Source organism: Vigna unguiculata, chromosome 2, assembly GCF_037176805.1.
Source record: "Vigna unguiculata cultivar grain cowpea cultivar isolate G323 ecotype 2 chromosome 2, ASM3717680v1, whole genome shotgun sequence".
NCBI lineage: Eukaryota > Viridiplantae > Streptophyta > Magnoliopsida > Fabales > Fabaceae > Vigna > Vigna unguiculata.
The window spans coordinates 27,213,557-27,223,897 of NC_140793.1; the positions used below are offsets into that span (position 1 = coordinate 27,213,557).

General features: G+C 32.4%; 1 protein-coding gene across 4 annotated transcripts; it reads left to right on the forward strand.

Annotated features, from left to right (window-relative positions):
- The first annotated feature begins 1,420 nt into the window (after positions 1-1,420).
- On the forward strand, positions 1,421-9,838 carry LOC114173951 (Alkaline-phosphatase-like family protein). 4 transcript variants are annotated; one of them, XM_028058650.2, is made up of 18 exons: positions 1,421-1,675; positions 1,758-1,857; positions 2,066-2,110; positions 2,205-2,372; positions 2,489-2,573; positions 2,661-2,767; positions 2,990-3,070; positions 4,331-4,383; positions 4,463-4,565; positions 5,825-5,968; positions 6,353-6,449; positions 6,599-6,824; positions 6,916-7,009; positions 7,142-8,149; positions 8,745-8,837; positions 8,968-9,251; positions 9,418-9,548; positions 9,720-9,838. In XM_028058650.2, the coding sequence occupies exons 1-18, from the start codon at positions 1,551-1,553 to the stop codon at positions 9,725-9,727; spliced, it is 2,952 nt and encodes a 983-aa protein (XP_027914451.1). In that variant the 5' UTR covers positions 1,421-1,550; the 3' UTR covers positions 9,728-9,838. The 4 variants fall into 4 exon arrangements, with proteins under 4 accessions (XP_027914451.1, XP_085526069.1, XP_027914452.1 ...); XM_085669943.1 differs by having other exon boundaries at positions 9,418-9,838; XM_028058651.2 differs by lacking the exons at positions 9,418-9,548; positions 9,720-9,838 and having other exon boundaries at positions 8,999-9,199.
- The last annotated feature ends 503 nt before the right edge of the window (positions 9,839-10,341 follow it).

Sequence of the window (10,341 nt, forward strand, 5' to 3'; positions counted from 1 at the left end):
AAAATGCTTATAAGTTAATTTATAATTTATAATATTTTAAAGAATCATAGTATAAATTTAATAATTAATTAAAATGATATTATTATAATGAATGAAACCTAGAACCTATTCTATTCTATGTAAAATTTTGGAAACTTAGACTATTTTTTAACCCCACTTATTTAATATATAATAATAAGAATCTTCTTTTTGAAAATGGTAAAAGTTAATGTATGTGCATAATTCTATACATTGAATATTATATTCAAAAATTCCCATTTCTATTATTTAACCATTTAAACCAAACTACAATCCATCATCATCTACATAATAATAGAAGGAACTTGAAGATGTAAATGTTGTTTGGTGTGCATGCACAAAACTTAAACTTCTAAATACTAATACCCATTTATATCATGGAAATATCATGCTTTCAAGAAATCTGGCGTAATAAGTTATAATAATATTTATAAAAAATAATTATATTCTTCTCCTATTCTTCTATTCTTTATATTTTTATTTATTTATCTATTGTTTAGTACACTATAAAAAAAATTAAAACATTAACATTTTCTAAATGTATTTTTAAAATTAATAGTAACTATAGTAATAAAATTAATATTAATAATATTTATTACATTTTACAATAGTAATAACTATAACTAAGGTTTTTATAATAAAATTCAAATTATATAAAAGATACAACTTTAATAATAAGCTTAAATACCTTTTTCGTCCTCATTTTCGTAGTGTTTGTTGCGGATGGTCCTCATTTTAACAGAATATTTAAAATGGTCCTCATTTTTACCGAATGTTTAAAATGGTCCTCATTTTTACCGAATGTTTAAAATGGTCTTCATTTTCGTAATTCGTATTTTATTTGTTCCTTTTCTGTGACGTCGTCATTAACGAAACATTGTATACTATATAGGTGTCATTGTTTAGATTACATTGCATTGGGTGTTTATATTACATTTAAACGGTATCACAAAAAATGAAAAAACAAAATACGAATTACGAAAATAAGGACCATTTTAAACATTCGGTAAAAATGAGGACCATTTTAAACATTATGTTAAAATGAGAACCATCCACAACAAACACTACGAAAATAATGACGAAAAATGTATTTAAGCCTTAATAATATTACAATTAATTTATTAAGTAATATGTTATAATATTACTGAATAATAACTTTCTTTATATTATTTGAGTTATTCTTAATAATATTGATCATACTAATAATAATATTATTATTATAATTATTAGTTCTAATAATAATAAAATTAATTTTAGTTATAATAATAATTTTATTTTTATAAATAATAATAAATAAAACTATAAAGAATAAGACAAGTCAAAGAAAAAAATATCAAACATGTAATAACTCACTCGATCAAATGTTAGCATATTAATAGTTTTGTACATTGCAAACGACAAAATAGCCCACGGTAACATTCAAGAATTGTCCCTTTTGCACCCAACTCTCTTTCCGTTAGTCCCTACAACTTCACCGTTCTCTGACTACTAGGGTGGCGGATTCCAGGACTGATAGAGAAGCCGGTAGACGAATGTCGTCAGTTTCTTGCACTAAGCTGACACTATTCACCGTTGCAGCAGTTACCATCCAGTTCATCGGTCTCTCCATCTTCGTTTTCGGCTTCTTCCCCGTCAAACCACTACTCACCGGCCACAGGTAACACTATAATACTATCATTCCATTTCCGAACCAACCTTTTCCACTTATTCAATTCTCAATTTTCTACTTTCATCCTCAGTGGTTCGGAGAGTTTCCGACGACCGACCTGCGATGTCCGCGACGTCTCAAATCATAGCGATGCGTCTCTGCTTCCTGATAGTCTCAGGTTTTTGTATCAGGTAGTGGTGGTGAATCGCGTATTCTGTTCTGTTTGTTTGGCTTTGATATTTAAATTATCTTTACTTATTACGAATAATCATTTGTTTGATATTCATTTGTCTGTTATGGTTGTTATAGATTGATTGATTTGATGGAATGCAATTATCATTTCTGCTTTTAGTTTTGTTGTGTGTGCACTCATGGATTTAGAAAATGTTGTTTGTGTAGGAAGTATCCGAGGTTCCTCCTTTGTATGATCGACTTGTCTTAATGGTATGTACCTTTTCCGGAGATGTCGTATTCATTGAGGTCTAATTTGGTTGCTCATGTGATTTTTCACGAGCTTCGGTCTATGGTTTTGCTGTAGGTTATTGATGGTCTTCCAGCGGAATTTGTGCTTGGCAAGAAGGGTCAGCCTCCTAGCAAAGTTTTTATGGAAGCTATGCCGTATACACAGTCATTGTTGGCAAATGGTACGGCTGTTGGATATCATGCTATAGCTGCTGCTCCAACTGTTACAATGCCTCGTTTGAAGGTTAGTGTCCTATCCTGTTTCCAACGTGGAAGTAAGGAAGGAAGGCACGCGGTTTATTGATTTTCTTTCCTTTTTCTGACATCTATTGATCATATATTTTTTGTTTCTCTTTCCAGGCCATGGTTTCTGGGGCAATTGGCGGTTTCCTGGATGTGGCTTTCAACTTTAACACCCAGGCTTATTTAGAAGATAATCTTCTTGGTTAGTTGTATTATTATAGCAACCAATGTTGGAAAAATCAACCTTTTTTTTGTTGGTAAAGATGTCACCATTATTTGCTTATTGCAGCACAGTTCTTTAAGATTGGTTGGAAAATGGTCATGCATGGTGATGATACATGGCTCAAGTTGTTTCCTGGTTTATTTGAAAGACATGATGGAGTTACCAGCTTTTTTGTAAGTTTGCTTTATGAGTATAAAATGAAAATATTTGATTTGACCACTTAATCCATTAAGATTTCTCATTAATAATTTCTAATGCCTCAGACAAGGACAAAGTAATGTGTTTGTTTACTTGGCATGTTGTAACTATGCTTTTATGTTTATATGTTTATACATAAAGTAGTATGATTGCTTTATTATTTTACATTGTTTTGCTGAAGCTTTTTACTACTGCAGGTTAAAGATACTGTACAAGTGGATCAAAATGTGTCTCGACATCTTGTTGATGAGCTTAGTAGAGATGATTGGAAGTTTCTGGTAAATAATTGTTGTGACTACTTCGTAATTTGGTTGGTTTCCAGCTGACATTATTTGAATTTCCATTTTTGGATAATTTGCAATTTACAAACTAGTACATATTTTCTCTGCACCTTAACCTATTTTTTCAGTCAGTAGTATTGAACCTGAAGGTTTTAATGCCCTTCCCTCAAACATTTGCATGTTCTTTTTGTGGCCAAAAGATTGGCGGCTGCTTTATTATTGTCATATTACTGATGAACAATTGGTGTCGTGTATTCTTGCTTTGGTCTATTTCTGTGTATTGTATTTGGATATAAATATAAATTTCACTTTCTAGTGTGCATATGTTGTCTACCTTTCCAAGTGAGTTTTGGCATATTTCTGAGTTTTTTCATGCATTCCAAAACTTGTTTATATCCCTTGTTTTCTTTTGGGAAAAATAACTGTTTCCATACAAATAAATTTCTTGGAAAAGATTTCAGTATGATTTTATTGAATGTGTTTGTAAATTTTTGAAGATTAAATAAGAAGAGACTGTTCGACTGCCGCTGGTTGTTTGGAACTTTAACAGTTTTATTACATGGAGATAGTTTCCCTTTCATTTCCTTTCATTCTAAACGGTATATCACTAGTCTTTTTCAAGAGATGCACTTCAGGGATCCTGTGATATTTGATAACAGAATCATCAACTTTACCATTTTCTTATTATTATAACTAGTGCCAACTACCAAGTGTGCTGTTAGATGAACTTAATTGAAATCTTAGAAAATTAGTACTACCTTTTATTAACTGTAAGTTGGTTAGGTTGATTGTCTCTTTCTATACCTAACAAGAACTTGTGATTTTATCAACTATAATATAAGAGTTGGTTTTGCTCCAGTTGTGTGATTATACCTAGTAGGAAAAAAAAACTACATTTGTTGTGGTTCTACTTATTAATACTTACACCGTATACTGCATCATTTTACTGGTTGCTCGATTATACATGCTTTGTTTTTATCTCTGTTATCAACTGACTTCTTTCAACTCTTGACTTTTTTTTAATATACATATGCACTAAATTGATGCCTTTAAACTTCTCAGTGAAAGTTAAGTCTTAAGCTTCATTTGTAGTATAAGGATTGTTCAGAGTTGTATGTTATCTAGTTTCAGCATGCATCAATTGTGGATATTTTGTCTAGTTCGAAATTGCATGATGCTTTATAATTTCATTTATATACGTTTTACTAAACTGTGGATATAATTTCATTTATATACATTTTACTAAATTTGTTATAGATACTTCATTATCTAGGCTTGGATCATGTTGGACATCTTGGTGGGCGCAACAGGTATCATCATTTTCTCTTCACTCTATGCATGCCATTTCATTCTGTTCTCATAGCTTAACTTGGACATATACTATTTCAGTGTTTTAATGGCTTCAAAACTTGTTGAAATGGATGAAGTAGTGAAGACGATTCATATAAATACTTTGCAAAATCTAGAAAATGATCAAGGGAAGACACTTCTGGTTTGTGACAATCCTTTTTTTCTTGAATTTCGTACTACAGAAATTGATGACTTGTTTATTGTGGTGTGGGCATTTCAAGACATTAACATTAATGGAGTTTGAGGTGGTGGAAAATTGATGGGAGGAATATCCATTGCAGCAGTATTAATACTCTAACAAAATAACCATAAGAGAACTGCAACTGTTACTGACTAGAGTTAGTAAGTGACTAAAAAGAAAAGAAAAGAAAGTAGAAATTACAATGCACTTACGAAGTAAGACAATAATAAATATGAATATGATAATGAAGAAAGTTATTTCATACGTCCAGAGATACATTATATAGTAAAAAGGAAGAGAATTTTAAAAGAAAACAATAAATAGGATATTCCCAAAATTAACTAGGAATCCAAAGTTACAGAAATGAAATAAAATTAGAATAGTTGATTGCAACCCTTCCAATTAATGATATACTGTGATTTCTCCTAAACATAGGATTGATTCCTAACACCCACACCCCAAGCTGCGTAATGAGTTTTAGTTATTCCTAGCTTGCCGAGAGTAGAATCAAAGTTGGATTTTAACAATTTTCTTAGAAGTAGTTAGGGTAAATGTCCCATTTTCAATATTTTAATTGATGAAGCTGTCAATTCCTACATTCTTCATCCTATGTCGAATTGGATAGTGAACTATGCTGATAACCAACTTTCTGCCTAAAGGATTTGGTAAGAGAGTTGGAATAAACAAACTTTCAAATAACCAATTGATTCAAGTGGCAGATAACACAAGTTCCTTTATTGTTTTAATTCTATTTAGTTTCTTTATATGGTTCTGGTATAGTTAATCTTCAGGAATGATGCATTTGCATGTTTGAGGTTGTACACTGAAGAGAGAGAGGAAACAAGATATTAGGTATATAAATTATTGTAATTACACATAATTTCAAGAATGTAATTTTACAGTATTACCTAATTAATAAACAGTTCTTCCCTTTTACATTATTCTACGACTACATTATTTCCAACACATGTTCTTGGATGAGTAGAAAGCAATGCATGATGGGGTTTCAAGTCTCCACTTTTTGTTGTACACTATACATATCTATAATAGTTATTTTAACTTTCATTTGTAGTTTTGTACCTTAAGTGTTATTTATTCTAAATTGTAGTTTATGTTTTCTATATATCTTTCTGTTGCTATCATTTGCTAATTATTAATTAAAACTGTAAAGACCAAGTCCTTTCAAATATATTTAATCCCTTGTGCAAATGGATGGGCAGGTTGTAGTCAGTGACCATGGAATGACTGAGAATGGTAATCATGGGGGTTCATCCTACGAGGAAACAGACTCTATAGCCTTATTTATTGGGCCAAAACCCCATACCTTTCACCATTCTTCATCCAATCCTGACACAATTTTCCAGGTAATAACACTACTATACTTAATGTTTGTAGGCTGTAGTGCAGACAGGACTAACAGTTGTTGATAATTTTCCTAACTTCTCTGACTTTCAATGTATTTGCCTTCGTTTGCAAGCCATGAAGGAATCTTCTTGCATTCAGTGTATTAGTCTGCTTCTGTCACCATGCATTCATATGTAATGAAACTCTTTGTCTTTACATGAGTTTTCTCCTTCCCTTTGCAACTTATTCTGTTATCTAACTATCCAGCACTCTCTGCTTCTGGTTTTTAAATCTTGAACCTATCATACAGTTTAATCAGAGTCAATGACAAAATACCATTTAACTAGAGATCATGGTTAGCAGTCAAATATGTATGCAATTTACATCTTATTACTGTGCACCAGGTTGATATTGCACCAACATTAGCTTTACTTTTTGGCGTGCCAATTCCCAAAAATAATATTGGTGTTTTGATCTCTCAAATGGTTGACTCTCTGACAGGTTAGTTCTCTTTGTCTATGCTTGTCTATTTAACAGAAGAATACAGCAGGTGATATGACATTTTCTGATATCTGCTTTCATCAAGCATATTATATTTTTTAACAGTAAAATTATGTGATCTTTTCCTTTTTGCTTCTTTGGGGAGTTAGATGACCAAAAGCTTAGGGCACTGCAGTTGAACTCATGGCAGTTGTTCAGATTACTTCAAGCACAATTGCCTGGTTTATCCTGTAGAAATCTTCTCTGTGACACCTTCATTACTAATAGTGAACCCACAATCAGTGAATGTAAAGGTAGGGAGGAGAAGTTGTTTTGTTGCTTGTACGTAAATGCTGCTACTCTCCATGATGCCTGGAAGGCTAAAGTATTCTCCAGGTACTAGACAAGTTTGTACTGCATAGATTTAACTTTTAATCAGTTCCACTAGAAATATTTTTGAATTTTTTGTTTGGCATTTGTTTTCTAGGTTTAATGGTACAGAAGGTTATAACAGCTTTCTTGCCGCATATCACGAGTTTCTGAGTTCAGCAAGTGAGTGGTTATCACACAAAGCAACTGATGTATGTGTGATCTTACTCAAAATTTCTTAATATTATTTGAGAGCATCAAGAACCAGTATTTCATGTTAACTGCTTTGTTTCTTTAAAGTTTTTCTCATTCAGTTCCTTTTCATCACGATTGTGTTTGTGCAGAAACCAGTTAATTTACTTGTTCTTGGAGTTGCTGCTTTGATCATATCATGCTTGATACTTTTGGGACTTGTGTTTTTCATCCACAAAGAAATTCCTTCTTGGGAGACGCAAGATCATGAAAATTATATGACACCATGGAAATTTGATGAGGTATTCGTTTTGTTTGGCATCCTGACCCTTGTCATCAGTATGGGATCAAGTTCCATGATTGAGGAAGAACATTATATTTGGAATTTCCTAACTTCTACAATTAACTTCTTATTTTTTCGTAAAGCAATACAGTCTTTGCATCTTAATAAAGCACATGATATTCTCAGTTCGACAGAGGAAAAAAGAAATATATCAGGATGCCAAATAAGCTCACTGTTCCTTATTCTTTTTACTGGAAGAATTTTGGGAGGCTGGCATCAAGGTGGTGTAAATTGGACTAATCTTCCTGACATTGCCAAGTGGCTTGAGCAGGCTGGCAACCAATATATAAACTTGATTCAGATAGCATCATGTGCAATGGTCATCATTTTGGGCATATCTATATTGTACCTAGTGCAGTCTAAAACAAAAGTTGTAACAGTGATTTGGTTTAGCTTGCTTATGTCTGGTTTGTTGGTATTACAGCATTTTGTGAAACATCAGGACATGTCAATCCCATATAATAATGATGAGAACTTATCAATACAAGTATTCTATGCTGTTCTGGGAATCACCACTGTTGCAGTTGTGTTGATTTTGCCATGGATTATGCCTATGCAAACTCCTGAAATATGCTCAAGGAAAAACATCTGCATGTCTGCTTCTGTTCCTGTTGAAGTTCAGAACATGACACGTATTTTCGTATTGAAGGATTCCTTGTACATAGTTGGATGCTTGTACATAACTTTCTGGTGTCTGCTGCAGTTATTGCTTCAACAATCCATCAATGCGATGCCTGTGTTGCTGCTCTTTATTCAATTCTTGGCCAGCATGCTTACTTTTTCTTCCAGTGGTTCATGTCATAAGCAGTGGGTTGAGGTTAGTTGCAAGATTTCATGGATAAATATTGGATTTTATTTTTCCATTTGATATGACATTAGTTTTAGGTCCCAGAGTGTGGTGCCCACTAAGAGTCATTGACCTGGATTCTAATATAGGGTAATTTAAGTTCACCTTTTTTATATACCAATTATTAATTTTAGGGCTTAATAGGCATGGACTGTCAATGTAAAAGTTTTTACGTTGTCAACTAATAAAAAATCATGTTTTGTATTATTTTTAAAGTAGTTATTCTAGAAGTTAATAAACTTATTATATACAGTAATTTGTGATTAGGTGATTGTGTAAAAATCTTTCACTATTAGAGCATATACTTTTTATTCTTAATTTTGTTGGTATAATATTCATAGTTGGAATTGATTTTCGAGGTTCTTTTATTTAGAAATGATCTTTGCGTCTTTTACTTTACTTTCTACTTGAATTAAGAGGTTCTAAAAATAAGAATTTGCTTCAATCCAAACTTAATTAATTGTACTGTGACGAGGCATGTTATATTTACTTGCTCCTTCGCATCTAGCATTTCCTTTTAAATTTTAATGCTTAACGAGTGTTTAAAATGCTGTGTTCTTTTTAGATTACTGCTCTGTACTATCTGGGAATGGCAGGCCATTTTGCTCTTGGGAATAGTAATACACTAGCTACAATTGACGTAGCTGGAGCTTTTATTGTAATGTCTCCCATTTCTCTTTTTGTAATTATTAAAAAAAAAAAAGTATATTAGTTTCTACTTTACATTTTGGATTTTAATTGTCCATGAATATCTATTTCCTCAGCAAGGTCTTACCTTTCATTGGCAGGGAATTTCAAGTCACTCAACCTTCCTTTCAGGTCTTCTAATGTTCATCATTACTTATGCATCCCCCATGTTATTCTTTCTGAGTCTGGTGCTGTACATCTCTGTCAAGGCCATGATCTATCCACTGGTTATCAGGAACGGAAACTCCGGAGAAATTCTCAAGACCCTTCTTGGATTTCCTTGCTTGGTACCGCTGACCATAAATTCTGTTCTCTTGACTGTGTACACAATTGTCCTGCTGTTGATGAGGAATCACTTGTTTATTTGGAGTGTTTTTTCTCCCAAGTGAGCTTTCCTTGAATCCTATGTCTAAAGTTGATGCATGATTTAATCACAGAATTATCCCTAGTGATTTTTTGAATTATAAGTTATAGGGATTTATTTTGATTTTCTGACCTTGCTTTTATAGATACCGCAAGTAACACTTTCAATTTGTTCAATTGTTCTGTAGGTACCTTTACGTCTGTGCTGCTACTGCATGTGTCTATATTGGCGCCATCATTGTAGTTGCTACTGTGATTTATACATTCATTGTTCTTTTTTGGCTGAGAAAGAGTTTCTCCTTAAGTAGCAAGGAAAAAGGTACGTGACGGCCATCTAATTTAAGGACAAATTAGTATTAAACTGTGAAAAAGAAATTTTGACTAACTAAATATTGCTTTTGCCTTTTCGTTTTTTGATGAGGAGGGTAGTTATAATCTGATTGTTCACGGTACCTGCTCCTGCGTCTTTCTAATTAATCATTTACTGCAGAACTGTAAATCTATTGATGAGGATTGAAGGAAGATGTAACTGATTGCTATATTCTCACTTTTACATTCACACTGACTGAGGTATGCATATCTTCGTTGAAACATGAGAAATCTAGAGAAGATCTAGAAGCAAATGCAAATTTTGAATAGCTCTTTGGTGGGGCAATTAATGAGTTTGGAAAAGATTAAAAGGCTAGTTTGGTTGAGCTGAATCAAACGGATAGGAAAATGGTCCCAGTCTGTCATGAGTCATTCAGTTGATTGAATTAGTGTTACGAATTAATGGAAAGAGCAAGGGGATTTTAGTACATTAAAGATCAAAGTGAAAAATTTTAAATTTCGGATGAAAGTAAAAAAATTGAAATGAGGAGTCAATAAAATTTTGATCATTTAAGAAAACATGATTAAAAGGATCGCATTTATGAACAAGTCGAATGCTCTCAATGCGGTGGACAATCTAGAATAAAAAATGTAATGCTTGAATATGTGCATGTGATATTGATTTTTGAATCAACACAATTTTCTGAATTTATATATTTAAGTAAATGTGAGTTTTAGGATAGCATGCTTTGTATATTTAAGTAAAATGCATACATCATACATTAGGTTTGCCGAAAAAAAAA